Raw genomic sequence first — 19,553 nt, forward strand, 5'->3', positions numbered from 1 at the left:
CCAGAGGCAGGAGTGCTCCATGGCTCCCCCAGGGGGCCCTCACAGTCGTGGGAAGACGGTGTCCCTTGGGGTCTAGCTGCCTCTCATAGGCTTGAGCCTCAGGGCCTGGCACACCAGGTGGAGGTGGGTGAGGTCCCACGCACTGATGTCCGTAGCGACTGTGGGAGGTGGCATGAGGGCATGTTCCACTGCTGACAGGCGAGCCCCTGGGCGCTGATGAGAAACAGGCTTGGGGTAAGTCCTTGGCCAGCCTACCTCCCAGGCACCGGGAGCAGGTTTGTGGCACCTGCTCTCAGAGTTGGGGGGGGGCAGGCAGCTGCCAAGGCAGCTTTTCTGGACAGTGACCCTACAGGAAGAAGGAAGGGCGATTTGGGGGTGCTGTCTGTTCCCCCGAAGATGAGTCAGAGGGCCAGGCACTGGCCAGGATGAGCCTGAGTAGACAGCCCGGCTGAGTGTTGGTGCAGAGTAATAATAGAAACTCAGAGCACTCAGTGTTCCACATGTACCGGCTCCTTTAATCGCCCGCAGCCCCGTGTTACGGAAGGGGAAACTGAGGCACAGAGAGGCTCAGGGGCTTGTCCGAGGTCACACTGCTGGTGGGTAGCTGAGACAGGAGTGGAGTTCAGGTTGCCTGGCCCCTCTGGGGAGCCCAGTCATGGTCCCCAGCCCCATCCCCCAGGTCCAGTTGTTCCCTGCTCCCTGTCCCTCCCCAGGCCCCCAAGGTTTTGCCTGTACCTCCACTCCCTGGGAACCTCCTGCTAAGAGTATCCAGGGTCTGGAGCTTAGGAGGAAGGAATCCTGGGGCAGACAGGAGAAGAGCAGGGTCAGGAGACATGAGGGGCCAGGAACTATCACGTCTGCCCACTTCTCTTTTATATCTGTTATTAATTGCTTAGAACGACAGTGCGGGTTTGCTGCTCATTTTTTCTTCATGTTCATTAAAGTAAATCCCTTTAATCACTGTTAGTACATCTGCTCAGAGGGGACCAAGGACTGCCCTCCACACTTCATGTGCCCTCAGTAACTGGATCTCCACAGTAACCCCATGCCCATTTCATAGATGGGAACATCGAGGTCTCCAGAATAGGTCATTCACACGCCTGGGGTCACACTGGTACAGAATCGAAGAGCCAGGATTCTGACCAGGGGAACTTGGCCCAGGAGCCCATTGCTTAAACCAGTGTGCTCTGCTGGACCTTTGGGTGACAGAAGCAGTCCAGACACAGGCAGTGTGGGGGCTCCTGCATTCGGGTGTCGTGACAGCCAGATCTCACAGCAAGTCAGCAGGGGCCCCTCCCCACCACTCTGACCCCTCCCGTCTGCATGGCCGGGGGCGGGGTTACCAGTATAGCCTTGCATGCCCCCTTCCGCGTCTCATGGCCACGTGTCCGTGTCTCCCCCCTGCCCCCCGCAGTGAGCTGGACTACTATGACTCCCACAATGTCAACACCCGCTGCCAGAAGATCTGCGACCAGTGGGACGCCCTTGGCTCTCTGACCCAGAGTCGCAGGGAAGCTCTCGAGGTGAGGGGGATGGGTGACATCACCGGCGGAGCCCTGTGCCCCTGGGGGTCGGTTCGGGGGGTAGCAGGAGCAGACGCCGCCAGGATACCCGAGCTTCCTCTGACCCACCTCGAGGGGACGTTCTCCGACCCCTTGGGTCCCCGGGCCGCCAACCACTTGCTCGCTGACTGACCTCCCCGTCCCGTCCCTGCACGCACCAGAAAACAGAGAAGCAGCTGGAGACCATTGACCAGCTGCACCTGGAGTACGCCAAGCGGGCCGCGCCCTTCAACAACTGGATGGAGAGTGCCATGGAGGACCTCCAGGACATGTTCATCGTGCACACCATCGAGGAGATCGAGGTCCGCTGCTGCCTGCGCACCCCAGGGGACCACTGTGGACCCGGGCTGCCCTTCACGCCTTCTCCTCCTTCCAGGGCCTGATCTCAGCCCACGACCAGTTCAAGTCGACGCTGCCGGATGCTGACAGGGAGCGGGAGGCCATTCTGGCCATCCACAAGGAGGCCCAGAGGATCGCCGAGAGCAACCACATCAAACTATCGGGCAGCAACCCCTACACCACCGTCACCCCGCAGATCATCAACTCCAAGTGGGAGAAGGTGGGCAGGCTTGGCAGCAGGGCTGGGGTGGGCCAGCGGGGGGAAGGGCCACCCCGACCGCCATGGCTCACCACCCCCATCCCCCACCAGGTGCAGCAGCTGGTGCCCAAGCGGGACCATGCGCTCCTGGAGGAGCAGAGCAAGCAGCAGTCCAACGAGCACCTCCGCCGCCAGTTCGCCAGCCAGGCCAACATCGTGGGGCCCTGGATCCAGACAAAGATGGAGGTGAGGGCCCATCGCCCCAGCCCAGCTGAGCTAGGAGTGGCTCTTAGGGAAGAGTGGGGCGGGTCCCCAGTTGTCTCTGGTGGGTCTACCGGGGACCCCGCTCTGGGAGTGAGGGCAGCCTCCCGGGATCGGTGTTGGTGGAAGTGACAGCACGCTCCAGAGGAAAACTCGTGGAGGAGTCAGGTAGGGGAGGGTTCAAGTCTCAGCTCTGCCTGCTGACCAGGGGGTCAGGTACAAGCGGACTTCTGCTCCTGGGTCTCCGCATCTCTAAAAAGGGATGGAAAGAGGCCTTTCGTTGCCTTGGCAAATGCTTGGGCACCGCTTTGCGGCAACCGCCTGATGAGCACTGATGTTACTGGAACCGGGACGGTCCGAGTGCAGACCCTTCCGGTGGGCTCACCAGTGAGCCTTGGGACCCGGCCCCAGAACTTCTGCACAGATGCTGCTCACAGCCTGGGCACGCCTTACGGAGCACTTATTTCGCCCAGGCCCTGAGCCAGGGCAGGGGTGGGGCTCTGGGCTGGCTGAGCTGCACCGCCACCCTGGGAATCCCCATTTCAGGGGCTTGTGCTCAGGAGCCCGGACTCCGAAGCCGGCCAGGCCTGGGTCCGGATCCTGAACCCTGCCTCTCACCGTGAGCAGTTGCTGTCTTTGGGCCTCAGTTTCCAGGCCTGTCGCCATCCTGGGCTTCACAGGGAGTTGGGGTGTGCACCGATCTTAGGCCTGGCCGGCCTCAGCCCAGACACTACCCCCCAGCAGCCTGCACTGCGGAGGGTGGGCCTGGAGGGGACAGTCAGCCAGCAGCCGGCTTCCAGGCAGGGGAGGGCCCCTCAGGAGGCCCCCCGCAGCCAGCAGCCCCCGCCTTCCGTGCAGGAGATCGGGCGCATCTCCATCGAGATGAACGGGACCCTGGAGGACCAGCTGAACCACCTGAAGCGGTACGAGCGCAGCATCGTGGACTACAAGCCAAACCTCGACCTGCTGGAGCAGCAGCACCAGCTCATCCAGGAGGCCCTCATCTTCGACAACAAGCACACCAACTACACCATGGAGGTGAGGCCCGCACAGGGACCGTGCCGTTACCCTGCTGCAGGGCAGAGGCAGGCAGGGGAGCATGGGGCCGGGTTGGCATTTGGGAGAGAGTCCAGCCCAGCCCACCTCCAGGCCAGACGCACACCGCATGCAAGGAGAGTCAAGCCGTGAGTCCCTAGTGGCAGCGGTCCCCGCACTGGCCGGCCTGCACTCATGCCCTCGCTCTCCCCCCAGCACATCCGCGTGGGCTGGGAGCAGCTGCTCACCACCATTGCCCGCACCATCAATGAGGTCGAGAACCAGATCCTCACCCGTGATGCCAAGGGCATCAGCCAGGAGCAGATGCAGGAGTTCCGGGCCTCCTTCAACCACTTCGACAAGGTGAGCGGCTCCCTCTGCCCCTGGCGTCTTCCCTCCCCACTGTCATCGTCCCATCCTGCCACCTCCGTCTTTGCATCTGTTCGTTCACCTCACAGTGCTGAGTACCGGCCACTGCTCGCCGGGCCTGCAGGGCCCCAGCTGCTGAAGCAGGTGCACAGGGCCATCACCTTGACCTACACCCTGGGCATTTGTCCTTGGGAGGAGAAAGTTGGCGGCAGTGGGGGGGGTTCCTAAATCCTGCCCCTGGGGCTGTGCATCCTTGCCAACCTACCACTGAGACCCCGGGACGGCCTGAGGCCCAGCACACCTGAGATTTGTGCCCTGCTCATGCATCGGGTCCACAGGTCCGCTGAGCGCTGTAAAGATTCAGAATGCCGGCCCCAGTCTGGTGGACCCACTAGGAAGGCCCTGAGCACCTGAGTTTGCTGCAGTCCCCACCCACCCTGCGGGGCCCGGCTGGCCATCTGCTTGCCCTGTGGGCGAGAGTGTGTGCACTCAGCTCCACACTGTCAGCCAGGGCCCCTGGTGTCCCAGATAGGACAGGTTGTAGTCTCCCACCCCAAATCCTGGAGGCAGGGAGAGCTCCCCGTTCCCTCCCCAGAGCCTTGGGCCTCAGTCCTCCATTCTGCACCCCTCAGCTCCCATCCCGGCTCTGGCCGAGGCATTGGACAGGCCTCTGCTCCCCCATCCCCAGCCATCCCCTTGTCCATGTCCCCTCTAACTCTGTGTTTCCCCCGATGTGTTCCCCTCGCCCTGCCCTCTGCATGTGACCCCGGCCCCTCTCCCCACATCTCCGTGCTGGCCTGGTCTCCACGCTGCCCCTCGTGCACACCTGCCTTCGGACGCCTGGCAGGACCACGGCGGGGCGCTGGGGCCGGAGGAGTTCAAGGCCTGCCTCATCAGCCTGGGCTACGACGTGGAGAATGATCGGCAGGTACGCGCCCCCCTGGGCCCCAGTGGACTGTGGCATTAACTGCTCTTCTTTCTCTCTCTCCTTCTCTCTGTCTCCCCTCCCTCTCGCCATTCCACCCCTTGCCATGTGTGTGCCATTTCACTGGCTCTCTTGCCTCCTCCCTGCCCTGTGTCTCTCTGGACACCTTCCCCCTTACCTGGTCTCTCCGGGCCGCCTCTGTCTCCCCGGCTCCCGCCACTGTCCTGTTTCCCTGCTGTGCACATGGGGCGGCCCCTCTTGCCTACTCTGGGCCTGGCCTCCTCTGCTGTCCCTGCGTCTTCGAGCAGAAGCAGACAGGCAGCATGGACTCCGATGACTTCAGGGCTCTGCTTATCTCCACAGGATACAGCCTGGTATGCAGCCTCTGCCTCCCCCTTGCTGCTCTGCCTCTCCTCCTCCGCCCCCTCCTCGCGCAGCCTCCCCCCTTCCTCCTCACCGCCGCCTCCTCGGGGATCCTCCCCCAGCAGAGCAGCGCAGCCTTGCTGCCTTCTCCTCCACCTGTGCTGCTGCTGCTGGGCCGGGGTCTCTCCGACGACCCCCTGAGCCACCCACCTCCTTTCCTGGAAGTCTCCCGAGAGAGGAGGTCAGGCCTCTGGCTCCCTCCCCTATTTCTTTCTCTTTCTCTCTTTCTTTCTTCCCCACCCTCCAGAGCTAAGTCATGAGCCTAGGGCTGAGGAGCAGTAGACCTGTTTGATCCATTCCCCAACTCCCCACTTCCCAAAAACGTGGGTGGGAAGGAGCAGAGGGAGCACATCCCCAATCTGGGCAAGTGGGGCTCTGAGCCTGGGGAAGCTGAAACCCCTGAAGGCATGTGCCCTGGGGCCGGGCCCTGCTCTCCTGCTCCATGGGGACAGCATCCAACCGGGCCACACCCAGCTGTCCCACCCCACTCAAGTGCTGCCTGTCCCCCGCCCCACTCCCCCTCGCAGGGTGATGCTGAGTTCAACCGCATCATGAGTGTGGTTGACCCCAACCACAGCGGCCTGGTGACCTTCCAAGCCTTCATTGACTTCATGTCAAGGGAGACCACCGACACAGACACTGCCGACCAGGTCATTGCCTCCTTCAAGGTCCTGGCAGGGGACAAGGTAAGCAGCGTACCTTGGAGGCACCCCGAGGCTCGGCCCGACAAAGCCCTGGCAGCCGGGACTGGGCGGGTGGAGGTGACCCACAGTCACACCCTGCTGCCCTCAGAACTTCATCACGGCTGAGGAGCTGCGGAGAGAGCTGCCCCCGGACCAGGCCGAGTACTGCATCGCTCGCATGGCGCCCTACCAGGGCCCTGACGCCGTGCCCGGTGCCCTCGACTACAAGTCCTTCTCGACAGCGCTGTATGGCGAGAGTGACCTGTGAGGCTCCCCGCTGGAGAAACCCTGACCGAACCCCCATCCTCACAGCCTCCAGGAGGGGCTGGGGGAGCCCTCGGCCCTTCTCCCCGCTGTGGGGGCCTCCCAGGTCCTGTTTTTCTGACTCTGTATCTATGCAAAGCGCTCTGTCAGTCTTCTCTGGGGGTGGGGGGTGGGAAGGGAGGGGCTGGGGCAGGCTCTCCCCTCTCTCCGTCAGTCGGCCCCGTCCCCCTGGATGGGGGTGAGGGAGACCTTCGGGGTCCACGCTTCTGGTCTGGTAAATATATAAGACGTGTTGTTTTGTTTTATAACTATGTGGAGGAGACAGTGGATTCCCACAGCAAAACAGGTCACCTCCAGGCCCTAGGAATGCCCTCCACCCCTTGTCCCTCCTTTGCCCGCCCCTCCCCTGCCCCCCACGAGGTCCCTTCAAGGCCTCCCACATCCAGGCCAAAGCCCTATGTGCCTTGTCCAGGAAACGCCCAGTCCTGCTGTGGGCCCTGCAGGGGGGCCCAGCAGAGGGCGACACAGCTGCCTGACAGGAAAGAGGACCCCGCCCCCTTCCTTCTTCCCTTCTTCCCAACTTACAGTTGCCAGGAGATGAGGGGGTGCGGCTCCGCACCTCCCCTTTTCTGCAACAGGAGTTGCAGCCCCAGCCGGTCCCCTACCTTGCTTTGTCCGGACCTGTGTTTCTGATTTTTTAAGGACCAAAAAACAAAACAAAACAAAAAAACTACAAAACAACAAACAAAAAATCCACAAAAAAAAAAAAAAAACCTATAAAAAAAGGAATTAAAAACTTTCAGAGAATTACTATTTACTTTATTAACTTACGGATTTATTATATAAATATATATTCACCTAGCAACATATCCTCGCCGCCTCTTGCTCTCATAATGAAGACGTAGCTGATTTGCTGCCCTCCCCCAGCCCCTCACTGATTTTTCTCCGTTGTCTGTCGTTGGGCATGGGTCTCTGGGGACCCTCCTGAGGTGGAGGGTGGGCTGCCGGCCTGGCTGCCTGTTAGTTGATGGGTTTTGCTCCCTTCCCCTTCCCCCCTTTTTTGAGTTTATTCTGATTTGATTATTTTTTTTCTTGGTTTCTGGATAAACCACCCTCTGGGGACAGGATAATAAAACATGTAATATTTTTAAGAAGGATTCCTACGGTGTTCTCTCTCTTTCTCTCTCCTCTGTTCTCCGCTTCTTAGGAGAGCCACAGGAGAACCTCTTCCCAGAGCAAGGCTGGGCATAGGAGATCCCTGTCCCCCCAAGTGTGTAAACCTCAGTGCCATGGGGGACCCACTGGAGGCCAGGCGCTGTTCCCAGTGCTAACTAGTGTGGCCTGCACCAAAAAAGGGCTGGGACCGTCCCTGCTTATAAGTGAGGAGGACAGAGCACAGAGGAGGCAGGGACCCGCCTGGCTGAATGGTGGGGCCAGACCTTGCTCCCCCGCTGGCTCCTGGGGCAGCAGAGCAGCAGCCCCACATGCCAGGTGGAGGGGTCGGTGTGGCTCAGACCCCCGCCCTGTGGAACAAAGCCCAGTCCAGGCTGGGCGAGGAGAACGGGCTCCTGGCAGCGCTTCGTCTCCAGCCGCAGGTGCTCCGTGCAGAGATCCTACGAGAAGGTGGCCACCTCCATCCACTGGGGGAGAGAAGACCCCTGGCTTGAGGCAGGGCTCTCCTGGGACTCCACCTGGCCCCCCGAGTCCCCCAGCCCCAGCTCACCTGTCTGCGGGTCAGGCAGACGACCCCCTCGCCTCCATCCAGGTGCTGGCTGCAGTGGCCTGCGCAGAGCAGGCAGGTTGAGCACCCCCCACCCCCCACCATGCGCGTGGGAGTCCGTCCGGCCCACCCCGCCCCCCACGGGCAGCACTCACGGAAGATGCAGGTGAGCTGGGCCGCACAGGACACGAAGCGCTCGAAGTCCACGCGCAGACGGCTGTCCCGGTAGCGGCTCGTGAGGGCCTGAGTCAGCTGGTTGTTGAGGTGGAAGCCTAGGGCAGGTGACCTGTGAGCCCCCAGGGGGCCTGTTCCCCCCTCAGGCAGCTCCCTTCACGCCTCCGCCTCCGAGCTCCGCTTCCACATGTGACAGCCCTGACAGCGCCCAGCCAGGGCCCCCGTATGGACACTAGAGGAGTGTCCGGACCCCTGCACGTGTGTTGGCCCCACATGAAGTCCGTTGCTTCACATCAGAGACCATTTCTGGACTTGAGAAGTCACCTCTGACGAGAAATCGCAACAGGCCTTCAAAAGCCAGAAACAGCGGCTCCTCCTCCAAGGCCCTGCAGGACTCCGGCTGCAGGATGCCCCGGCCCGGAGTCCAGATCCATGGTTCTGAGGACAAGGTCCTGGCTTCCGCCACCGCCCAAACCCACCAGTGCCCTGCTCTGTGCCCGCATTTGCTGTTAGGTCTTTGCCTCGTCTGTGCCTTGTTCTAGCTGCTGGGGCCAGCCTGGGCCGGGGGTCGGGGGAGCCCGGGGGCCCGCAGCCCTGCCTTAGCCACGTGACCTCCAAGGCCCTCCGTCCCAAGTCGGGCCGGAAGCCCTCAGCTACCGCCTCAGATGAAGCTTTTCGGACCACTCTCAGCGCCCCAGTGCAGGCTCCTGACTGGGATCCTCTGGTATCCAGGAAATCCCTCCCCTGGTTTAGTACGTCCTGGTAACTGTGACCTCCTGGCTACCCCTCCCCACTGCCCCCATTGTCCTTAGCCAGCTGCTGGCCTGCGCAGACCACACGTCACCCACCCCTCCTCCCACTCCTGCACTTGGACCGTGTGCTCCATCTGCCTCCCTTGCACGCGATGTTCCTTCTGCCCAGGGCACTGCTACTCCTCTCCCCCTGCCCCCTTCGGGAAGCCTCCGAGCAGGGGAGTGCCCCCACTCTTCACCTGCAGCCCCAGTGCCTGCCCTGACGCCTCTGAGCGGTCACTGTCCTTGGTGGCCCGGGAAGCTGAGGGAGGGAAGGGCAGGATCTCTGGCCCCCGCCGAATCCCCAGCCTCAGCCAGCACAGCCTGGAGCAGAGCCGGGGTTTGGGGGACACAGGTGGTGCAGAGCATGGCTGAGGGGCGGAGGTCATCTTTGCTGATCCCCCGCCCTGATCCTGCCCCCCACCTCCAGGGCTCTGGAGCTTGCTTCCTGCTGGTCCGCTCCCTGGTCCTCCCTCTTAACACCTGTGACCTGTGTGACCCTGTCGGCTCTGGTCCTCCTCACAGCCTAACGCTGGACCTGCCTCACCCTCCTCCCTCTCATACATACTAAAGAAAAATTTTTGTTTTAAAGACCCTAGACGCTCATGAGACCTCATGGGGCTTTACTGCCTCCCTCCACTGATCTCTCGTCTGTGATCACCCTCCGTCCTCCAGCCGCACTAGCCGGTCCTCATTTCCAAGACCTGGCCCCCAAAGCTGTTCCAGCGGGGCTCATGCTCTCACCTCGGCCTTTGTACTGGCTGTTCCTTCTGTCGAGACTACCCCTGTCACCGTGTCCCCTAGGCTCAGACCCCTCCTTCAGGTCTGCTCAGACAGCACCTGGGTCCTTCCCTGAGAACTGTGCCTCCGGCCACAAGCCCCTTCCCTGCCACCCCCCCTTCTCTTTCCTCCATAGCTGCACTGTCTGACCCAGACATTCTGCTTGTCTGTCGTCTGTCTGCACTGCCAGGATGCCACCCCCCTCTAAGAGCACTTCCTCAGTCTCATGCCTGGAAGAATGCCAAGAATGTGCACCAGGTGCCCGGTAACCCCAGCAAGCGACAAGCGGTGCCAGCTTTCCATCCGCTCTCACCTTCCTGCCTCTGCTTCCGTACGCCCGCCCGGGACTCCGTGTCTGCCCGTGTGCCACACCTCCCAACATTCTCGCTCCCTCGGGGCCTCCTGCCTCTCAGACTGGGGCACAGCCAGGCGGCAGCCTCCCACCTCCCCTGTCGGACGAGCCCTGGGGTGGGGGCTGGGGGTCTGGGAGTCCCCTTCAGTCCCAGCCCTTCCATGCAAGGACTCAGCTTGCTAGGGAGCCCAGGAAAAGCTTTGCTCCCTGGCTCCGCCCCCTGGGGAGGATTTTGTGCCACACCGACAGAGGGGGCTGTCCTACCTCCTTTGGGAATCCCTTGCCCTGTGCCCTCCGGGGCCCCCCCCGCGTGCAGTCGGGAGCTGCCTGCACCACCACCACCCCCACCCCTGGCCCCGGCAAGAGCTGGTAACAAACCACGTGCCCTTCGAGGCTGGCGGTGGGTGAGCAGAGCACAGAGGGCTGGAGGGGGAGCAGATCCCATCCCCAGACACCCTCCCCCCGCCCCCACCATACCTGCTGCATTCAGTGCCAGCCTCAGCTCGTAGGAGTTCATGGTTCCAGAGACGTCCTCGTCGAACTTGTCGAATGTGGCCTGGGTCGGGAGCTATAGGTCAGTCCCAACACCTGGCCCTCCCTAGGAGGCCATTCAGCCTGGGTTCCCACCCCAGCTCCCCTTCTTCCTGGCTTGGTGCCCTGGGCAAGCAGCTCTGCCTCTCTGAGCCCATCTCACAGTCTCTAAAATGGGAATAATAGCAACAGCTAGAATAGGGTCATGAGGACAAGCTGAGATTCTACCCACGAGGGGCTTCGTGAGGGCTCAGCAAACAGCGGTTTACTGCTCACCAAGTCAGGGAACCTTGGACCCTTTTCCTCCTCCCCGGGACCCAGGGCAGTGGGAATAAACGCCTCCCACTAGCAAAGGCCTCTCAGAGGGGAGGTGACTTGCCTGAGTTCACACACCCGGAGAGGGGCTGAGCCGGGAGCTAGGACTTCAACCCCAGACCAGAACCTGTGCTTTCCATCCCCAAGCTATTTAGTGCCCCTAGAGGGACCACAGAAGGGCAGATGCCGCAAGGGCATCCCAGCCAGATCCCTCCAAGTTGTCCCTCAAGGTGGATGCGGCCCACGTTCTCCCCTGGGACCCTGCTAGTCAGCAGAGCACCTATGTCCTGACTAGTAACAGTGCCTCACCTTCCTGGAGGAGGTGGCCCCCCTAAAACTTCCACCTTACCTGCCACTCCAGGAGATGACCCCAGAGCTCCTGGAAGTGATGCAGGGTGAGGCTCTGTCCGTTCTGGGGAGGGGGCAGCTGGTTAAAACCCATATCCCCAGAAGGGGGACAGAGGCCCCAACATCCCCACCCTCCCTACCCAGACACTGCCCCCTTCGTATACCCCGAAACAGCGCAGCAGCTGCTCACAGGTCCTGAGCCCAATTTCAGCAGGGGTCCGGGCAGAGGTCCGGGCACGGGCCCTGGCTACAGAAAACAGACAAACCCCAGTACTTCCTGCGTGTTAACTGTCACTGGGATCTGAGCCAGGCAAGGGGGTTCCAAGTCCCCTCATGGCAGCCACACTCCCTGCCTCCCTTAGAGGAAGGGAGGACCTATGAGTGGCTGTGGCTTGACCCTGAGTCCTGCCACAGGACCCCACATGTGGGAAGACAGTCAGGCTGAGTGCAGGGCTCCTGTGGCCTGACTCCCCACGGCATCATGGTCCGCCCCGGGCTGCAACTCACCAGGCTCCAGGGCAATACTTAATAAAGTCTGGAGCTGAGAGGCGCTGAGTGCTTCCTCCTGGTCAAGGAGAAAGCCAGTGGTGAGGCTACTCACTCAGGCAGCCATTCGACACAGCCCTTCCAGCCTGCTGCGCGGTGCTGGGGACACAGCAGAGACAGTCAGTGCTCATTGTCCCGGGGGAGAGAGAGACACCTGTCCTCAGAGCAGTCAGGGCTGCAGGGGGGAAGCACTGGGCTGTGGGAGTCCACAGCCAGGGTGCAGCTGACCAGCCTGGGGGAGAATCCCGCAGAGATTCCAGGAAATCCCACAGGAGAAACGAGGCCATAGCCGGGGCAGGGGAAGAGAAGAAGGCAGTCCAGAGGCACAGACAGGACAAGGGCCCTGAGGCAGGGATGAGCTGTGAGCATTTTGAGACTAAAGAGCAGATTTAAGCACAGAGAAAAACTAAAGCAAAATGAGACACCACCCCCCACCAGGATAAGGAAGGGTAGACCCCTTTTTAGCCCTGGCCCGGCTCCCTCACCTCTCCAGCCAGTTCCTGAAACAGCTGCTCCAGCCCCAGTTCCAGGGGCATGTACGGGATCTGTGGGCAAGGGGAGTTCAATGCGGGCCGAGGGGACCCCTACCCGCCCCCGCTCCCCACTCTGGCGGCCCCGCACCATGAGGGCCTGCATGTCGGCGCTGATGACGTCATCAATCTCCCTGCCAATGACAAGGGGAGTTGGGGGTAGGTCCCCGGGCCGATCCCGCAGGGAGGGGGGATGTCCCGGGGTTCTGGGGATCCGGCCCGGGGAACCCCGAGGGGGCGGGTCTGGGGCATCCCGGCTCACACGGCGGTGTGGCGGCGCTCAGAGAAGACGCGCAGCGTGAAGTCGGCCTCGTCGCCGGCGTGGGTGGCGCTGGGCACCACCAGGTAGTGGCCCGGGCGCAGGCGGCAGCGGCGGCTCACGTCGCGGCGGGCACAGAAGGGCGAGCGGTCGGCGCGCAGCAGGCCCGGCAGGAGCTCACGGCTGCGCGGGGAGTCCCACAGGCCCAGCAGCTGCGGGCAGGGGCGCTGAGCTCCAGCTCCTGGCCACCCGCAGCCCGGCCGCTCCCGCCGGGCCTCGCCCTCCCCACCCCTCCGCTGCTTGTCCAAGCCCCTGGGGCAGCCGCCGCCCGGTGACCCTGTGCCCGGGGTCCCCACGAAGACCTACCTCCTCTGGGATCTGGAAGAAGCAAGAGCGAGCGAGTGAGGGCCCGCGGCGGTGGCGGCCACCCTTCAGAGCCCCCTCCACACCTCCTTCGCTTTTCTTCCCCTTCCCCCTGCCTCCTTGTCCCTGACCTGCTGGACACCCTCCCATTGGTGCCCCCACGGCCCCTCTCTGCTCCGCAGCCCCCCTCCCTGTCCTCAGCGCCTCGGACTCCCCGCTGCCCTGCAGACGGACCACCAGCACTCTCCGCGCCCTCCCGACCTCAGTTTCTCCCTGAATCCCCTCCTCGTTCCCCCAGCTCTCTCCCTCCAGTCTAAGCCCCATGCCCCGGGCCTTCCCAGCTCCCTCTGTGGCTCTCCATCCTGGCTGCTCCCGCCCAGCCCCGGGGTCCCACCTGGAACACGTGGAAGCCCACAGTGAGGTAGGTGAGGCCCTGGGCCCTCAGGCGCCGCCGATTGCGCTGGATGAGTGACAGAAGGACAGTGCACTTGGGGATGCGCCCCCCCCTGGCCGGGCCCCATGCTCCTGCTGCCCCCCAGCCCCCCCAAGGCCCCTCCTCATCATCATCTTCCTCCTCATCAGGCTCCAGCAGCGTCAGTCGGAACTGGGGGTTGGTCCAGAAGGTTTCTAACAGAGAAGAAAGAAATGGGGTGCCCCGGCCTGCCACAGCCCACCCCTCCCCTGCCAGGCACCCTCCAGGCCTCACCGGTGCCGGGCAGGCTCCCGCCTGAGTTGAAACCGCGCACCCAGCGGCCTTGGAAGATGTGGATGTGCCAGCCACCTCCAGCCGGGCTCGGGCCCAGCACCTCTGGGCTCAGCGAGCAGATCTGGACGGTGTTGAAGTGGCGGAGGAAGTCCTTCAGCTCCATCCTGCGCAGCAGCCCGCGGTCAGACCCTCCCCAGGGCGCCAGTCTCCCAGACATCTCAGGACCCCAGAATGACCCCCCAAATCACAATCCCCGAGTTCCCTAATCATCACCAAGTACCCCTCGGTCTGTCAAATAGTACCGTCTCCAGAAATGGCCCTCAGATCACAGCGCCCTCCAGCAACCCCCCCATTTCTCCAAGTCCCCAGAAATGCCCCATGTATAGTCAAGACCCACACACTGCCCCCACCTATTGTCAAATTGCCTTCAGCCCCCAAATACTTTCAACTGCCAACAAGCATCCTTCAGCCCCTCAGCAGCACCAAACATACAGAAATGCCCCAGATGTCACCAAGCCTCCCCCAATTACCCACCCCCTTCAACCCTCCAAAAATTACTGCACCTCCCAGTTCCCCTAATATTGCTGCTAATCGACTCCCCCAAATAGAGTGCAACCCTAAAGTTACCACCATAAGGACAGTTTCTATGAACCTGTCCCCTGTCCCTTCAGGCAGGCTTCGCCCCCTCCCTGCACCCCTTTGGCCTGGCGCTGGTCCAGAGGCGGGCGGGGACCCTGGACCACTCACCAGAACTCGCCATCCTCCTTTTTCACCAGCAGGGCCTCTCGCCACTCCTCCGGGAGCGTGTCCCAGCGCGGGCATCTGGGGAGACGGGGGTGTGAGGACTGGGCGGGTGGGTCTGAGCACCCCCCGCCCCGACCAGGTCCCCTCCCCCAAACCCATCTTACCTGTCGCTCCAGGCCCCAGTCCACTCCACACGGCCCCATGGGTTCCGAAGCCGCAGCAGCCGCACCTTGGCGAAGCCCAGGGTCACCTGAGGGCAGCATGGTCAGTGGGGGGCAGCTCCGGGGCACCCCTGCAGCCCGCTTGTGGGGGATACTCACCTTGTACGTGCCCGTGACGGAGTACGCGTGTCCCTTCACCAGCCCGTCTTCTGTGCGGTACTCACCCCGATCGCTCTGAGCAGAGGGCAGGGGACGGTGAGGCCACGGTGGGGGACACGAGCGTGGCTGCTCTTCCCTGCCCCTCACCTCCCCCCACCCCAGCCTCCTGCCACCAAAGCTCCCAACTGAATGACACAGGGCTCCAGAAGGGCATAGGACTGGTGAGTGAAGCCAAGAGAGGAAGATGGAGAATGAGACAAAAATACCTGAAGAGAACAGAGACGCAGAACAGGCAGTCGGACTAAAAGAGGCAGAGAAACACAAAGGACAGGGAGTCAGTCAGTGAGCACAGGATTAAGCAAAGAAGGAGTGAAGGAATTAGACCAACTCAGTGACCAACTGAGCATGTGACTGGGTCACAGATGAACGCGGGACTCCAGCCGAGCCCGTGGAAATCAATCCTAGGCCTTTTGCTGAAATTCTCAGAAAGAAGCTTTGCCATTTTTTTAAAACCACTGGGGGGTGGTAGGAGGGCCCCTGCGGCTGTGGGGGCCCCTTTTGTGGCCATGAAGGGAATGTCTGCCCAGGAGTGAAGCTAACCCAGAACAAGGAATAGAAAAAACACATTCTCCACATCTCCTAAGCACCTGGATTCAGCTATGCCTGAAGCTTGTTTAATGAGAGCAAATAAATTGCCTTTGACTTGCTCGAGTTTGATGGGTGAGGGCTACTAGCCAACAGTGAACCCAGACAGGAGGACACAGGCCACCTCCCCACTGCAGCCCTGACTGCGCTCTGGCCCTGGTGGGGGTCTCTGTGCCAGTCAGGCTCTCACCAGGGCGGTGGCGCCCACGAGGGACTCCTTGGCCAGGGCATGGCGCACGGCAGAGAAGAGCCCTGGGATGTCTTGCCTCAGGTAGAGCACCTCGCCCACGCCGCCTGTGAAGTCCACGAAAGCCTCATTCATGTGGCCGCCTCGCATCACCTCATAGGAGCCGTGGAGCCTGCGGGAACAGGTGTGGGGGGAGTGTCTGAGGCCTGCACAAGTATCTCACACAAACCCCTGGGACCTGGGGGTCTCTGGCCCGGGGCGTGGGGGACCCGGCGACTATCCCTGACATTTGCAGACTCTTGAGGTAGGCTGCGGTTCACTCTGGAAGCCCTTGGAAATCAGGCCTGTGGTCCCTGGGCCACTAGGACCGGGCATTTGGGGGATCACAGGAGAACTCTGTCAGAATTCTGGGCATCCTGGGGGCTATCTCTGAATCTCTGAGTCTCCAGGAGATGCCTGCTTTGGGGGTGATCTCTGTGGGGCTTGTCAGGGATTTCAGAGCCTCGGGATTGAGAAAAGCAAGAATCGAAGGTTCCAAGGATTATAGTCGTATTTGAGAGGTGTGGGGTGCCTGGCGGGGGCTCAGTCAGTTAGGCGCCTGCCTCTGGCTCAGGTCATGAGCTCAGGGTCCTGGAATGGAGCCCCGTGTTGGTCTTCCTGCTCAGCGGAGAGTCTGTTTCTCTGTGCTCCCCTGCCCCGGACTTGTTCTCTCTCTCTCTCTCTCTCTCAAATAAATAAATAAAATCTTCTTAAAAATTTGGGCGATGCTTTGGGTTTCTCAATGGATCGGAAGAGAGCTTCTGAGATTACAGGCCCCCAAGGGGATAAATCATGGGTTTAGCGGCTCCAGGGCCTGAGAGATGAGATTTCAGGCTCCTGGATTGTGAGTGTCCATGGGTCTCTAGGAACATGCCTCTAGAGAGGTGTCTAGGATTTGGAAGGAGGTCCTCAAGGGATGGTGTGACATTAGGGTCCTGGGCACCGTGACTTGGTGCAGGACCCCTGGCAGGGTGTCTAGAGGATCCCAGAAGCTGGGGGTCTCTGGGGTTCCCTTGCCGGCTGAGGAGGTGTGCCAGAGTCCTTACTTGGCATAGGCCTTCTCCAGCAGCGGGGCCCAGAACTCGTTCCGCTGATGCGAGCGCACGAACATCAGCTTCCCTTCACGCACAGGCAGCCTGTCATCCACCACCACGTCCACCCAGCGGCCAAACTGCCAGAGCTGGTGGGAGGAGGGCAGGGCACAGGCTTGGCTCCCAGCTCGAAACCGTGCCTGGACCCCATCCTCTGCCCGCAGTCCTACCGCACCAGTCTGAGAATCACAGGCCCCAGGCAACCATGCCTACTAGGAGATCCGTGGTCCCGTGGGGGAAACAGAGGCACAAACCAAGGAACTTTACCTGGAAGTGGAAGACACCTGCATAGTCATCTTGGAAACCCTGTCCAGGGGGGACCACCCGGCACAGGAGTCGGGGATACAGAGTGAGGGAGGCAGCGGCCGCAAGAAACCAGCAGTTACCTGGGAGGAAAGCCGAGGATGGGGTGAGGATGGAAAGGGGGAGACTGAGGTCTCCCCTGGGGAGAGGAGAGTCTGAGGGGTGGACCAAGGGGCCGAGCTGCGGGGCCCAGCTACAGCCTCTGCCAGATCTGGGAGCCCAGATTGGGTTCGGGGGTCTTACCTAGGCGTCCCTGACACACGTCTGTTCGGCTCATGTCCTCACAGATGAACTGGGGCTCAGCGCAAAACTCCTGGGGGAGATGGGGGGGAGTCCAGGCCTCAGCCAGGAAAGGGAGAGAAGGAGCGACTGAGAGGTCCAATGCCTGGGTCCCCTCCTGCCCTCACTGCTCCAGAGTAATGAGCACCTCCAATCCCAAGAGAGGCTTGTAAAGCCTGTGAGCAGGCATCTGGACCTCTCCAGACCCCACTGTCAGAACTTCCAGCCGTCCTCTTCATATCCAGGCCCCCAGCCCCTCCTCCCTCAGACCCAGGGGCCCAGCCCCCCCCCAGCCCCCTCCTCCCTCAGACCCAGGGGCCCAGCCCCCCCCAGCCCCCTCCTCCCTCAGACCCAGGAGCCCAGCCCCCCCCAGCCCCTCCTCCATCAGACCCAGGAGCCCAGCCCCCCAGACCCTCCTCCCTCAGACCCAGGAGCCCAGCCCCCAAGACCCTGCTCCATCAGACCCAGGAGCCCAGCCCCCCAGCCCCTCCTCCCTCAGACCCAAGAGCCCAAACCCCACAGCCCCCTCCTCCCTCAGACCCAAGAGCCCAGACCCCACAGCTCCCTCCTTCCTCAGACCCAGGAGCCCAGCCCCCACAGCCCCCAGCCACACATTACATGGGGTCTCTTCCATTCCACCCCTTTCGCCTTCTCCGAGTCCGGCCCCAGCTCATCGTAGCCAAGGGCATCAGGGCCAGCAGGGAAGTAGGGATCTCGGAACAGAATCCCCTCCTCCAGGCAGGCTGCTCGGATGACCTCGAATCTCTGGCCCCGAAAGGGCTTCGGGCCTCTGGTTCCGGGCCCTGCCTCTTCATCCACCAGCTGGATGGTGACCCGTCCACTGCCACACGCCATCCGGACAGTCTGCACTCAGAGGCTGGCCCCAGGCTCTTTAACCTCCTGACTCACAGGGGCGGGGCTTCCCCTCCATCTGAGCCCCAATGGGGGTCTTTAGGCCACGGGGAGCTGACCCTTGTTAATACTAATTGATGGTTTGGGGTGCCACGGAGCAGGGGACGCCTCTGCGGTGGTTTCCTCCCCAGGGCGTGGGGCCTTCAGTTGTGGCCAGGGTGGAAGCTTAATGGGCTTGGCCCACAGCAAGAGGGAAGGCGGGCAGAGCTGAGGGAGACCGGAGAGAGGGCCTGGAAGGAGGTCAGTGTGGGGGTGTGTTTCTGCCATCTTGCCCCTGCCTCTCCCTCTGTGGGGTTGGGGGTGTGGGGGACAGGGAAGGGCGGCACACTGACCCTGCGTCTCCATCTCTCCCTGTCTCTCCATCTGCCAGTTTCTCTTTCTCCCATCATGTCTCTATCTCTGCCTCCAATTCTGTCCATCTCTCGTCTCCTTCTGTCCCCCTGGTGTGTTTTGGTCTTTCTGTGTGGCTGTCTCTCCCTGCACCTTCGGTCTTGGGCATTGCCTCCCTGTCCTTCCCTCTGCACCCTTTTCCCTGCCCTGTAGCTGCTCAGTCCCCTGGGGCCCACTCCTCCTGAGCCCCCAGGACCCTGTCTCCCCCCTTCCCCGACAAAGCAGACCTCAGCCTGCTCGCCCCACACAGGGCTGACTATGGATGATCCACTCTGCTCCTGCTGACCCTGGGTTGGGAGCCAGTCCCACCAGTGACCGTGACCCCGACCCTAGCCCCACGAAGCTCGGGGTCCAGTGGAGTAGTGTTTCCCCAAGAGGAAGGAGCCATTGGAAGAAATGCTAGAAGTAGATTCTGAGAGGCCAGAAACTCACCAGTTTGGGTCCCAAGAGACTTCCATCCTCCAGGGGGGGGGTTGGGGGCGTGTCTCCTGCACGGACAGAACCTTGTCACCTCTGTGGCAAGGGATGTTCCTTAGTCCTCTGGTGTCCTTCCCTCCGAACAGATCAACAGATATTGTCTGAGCCCCCAGCTGTGTGGCCACCGGAAAGGGGTTATAAAACAAGATGTCTTCCTGTAGAAGTGCCCAGACCAGCCCCAGCCCTCCACCCCCTGTCATATGAGGCAGGTGACAGTGGTTTGGAGCATCTGCCAGGGTAGGAGCCGAAGGGCCAGCGTTCAAATCTCGACTCTGCCCCTTAGCACCGTGTGTCTTGGGCAAGTCACTTAAGCTCTTGGCGCCTGTTTCCTCACCTCTACAGCGGGAGCAGTAACTGGACTGATCTCAGTGCATTGTTGTGAGAACCAAACGAGTTAATCTGTGGGACGTGTTCAGAGCAGCACGAGCTGCTGGGACTACGTCTGGAGTCCCATCCACTGTGACCGATCACCTCTGGCTGCTGCTTCTGCCATTTCCACAGCCACTCCTGCCACCCTGCTCTACACATTTCCCACCTGTTGAGGTCACAGCCCTCTCCCCTGTACTGGGCATTGATTGAATAAAACCTGCCTGACATCTCGTAGTGAGCAGGAAACAACTCCCTGTGATCCCAGACCATGCCACTGCCACCCGATGGCCCTTCTTGGCCTTCGTTGGCAGGTCCTAGCTTC

The 19,553-nt window shown here is 61.7% G+C and overlaps 2 protein-coding genes across 6 annotated transcripts in view; one reads left to right on the plus strand and one right to left on the minus strand.

Annotated features, from left to right (window-relative positions):
- The window catches only part of ACTN4 (actinin alpha 4), a 68,775-nt gene extending 61,558 nt beyond the window's left edge, over positions 1-7,217 (plus strand). For 2 of the 5 annotated variants that reach the window (XM_045986875.1, XM_045986874.1), the window contains exons 13-21: positions 1,415-1,523; positions 1,724-1,864; positions 1,939-2,121; positions 2,212-2,346; positions 3,220-3,399; positions 3,613-3,759; positions 4,999-5,064; positions 5,641-5,799; positions 5,906-7,217. In XM_045986875.1, coding sequence (XP_045842831.1) covers positions 1,415-1,523; positions 1,724-1,864; positions 1,939-2,121; positions 2,212-2,346; positions 3,220-3,399; positions 3,613-3,759; positions 4,999-5,064; positions 5,641-5,799; positions 5,906-6,064 — 1,279 coding nt within the window. In that variant the 3' untranslated portion in view covers positions 6,065-7,217. Of the gene's footprint in view, positions 1-1,414; positions 1,524-1,723; positions 1,865-1,938; positions 2,122-2,211; positions 2,347-3,219; positions 3,400-3,612; positions 3,760-4,612; positions 4,694-4,998; positions 5,065-5,640; positions 5,800-5,905 lie in introns of all 5 variants that reach the window. The other 3 variants (XM_045986873.1, XM_045986872.1, XM_045986876.1) reach the window with 2 other exon arrangements.
- A 326-nt stretch (positions 7,218-7,543) lies between these two features.
- On the minus strand, positions 7,544-17,938 carry CAPN12 (calpain 12). Its single transcript, XM_045986877.1, has 21 exons — positions 17,702-17,938; positions 17,048-17,117; positions 16,769-16,887; positions 16,457-16,590; positions 15,375-15,543; positions 14,540-14,614; positions 14,384-14,469; positions 14,223-14,297; positions 13,476-13,639; positions 13,164-13,396; positions 12,773-12,784; positions 12,410-12,618; positions 12,239-12,281; positions 12,103-12,162; positions 11,579-11,636; positions 11,236-11,318; positions 11,073-11,135; positions 10,355-10,433; positions 7,936-8,052; positions 7,784-7,842; positions 7,544-7,700 (listed from the first exon to the last, which is right to left on the minus strand). The coding sequence occupies exons 1-21, from the start codon at positions 17,936-17,938 to the stop codon at positions 7,674-7,676; spliced, it is 2,172 nt and encodes a 723-aa protein (XP_045842833.1). The 3' UTR covers positions 7,544-7,673.
- Between the last annotated feature and the right edge of the window lie 1,615 nt (positions 17,939-19,553).

The sequence above is a fragment of the Meles meles genome, chromosome 19 (assembly GCF_922984935.1).
Source record: "Meles meles chromosome 19, mMelMel3.1 paternal haplotype, whole genome shotgun sequence".
NCBI lineage: Eukaryota > Metazoa > Chordata > Mammalia > Carnivora > Mustelidae > Meles > Meles meles.

What these genes read in the sequence shown, in the direction of transcription:
- CAPN12 (XM_045986877.1), bottom strand. Translation starts at nt 17,938, where the DNA reads ATGGCGTGTGGCAGTGGACGGGTCACCATCCAGCTGGTGGATGAAGAG. An exon ending in CGGGAGCCTGCCCGGCACCG is followed by an intron (nt 13,397 to 13,475) that starts GTGAGGCCTGGA and finishes CTTCTCTGTTAG; the next exon opens with AAACCTTCTGGACCAACCCC. An exon ending in TCTGCCTGACCCGCAGACAG is followed by an intron (nt 7,701 to 7,783) that starts GTGAGCTGGGGC and finishes TCTCTCCCCCAG; the next exon opens with TGGATGGAGGTGGCCACCTT.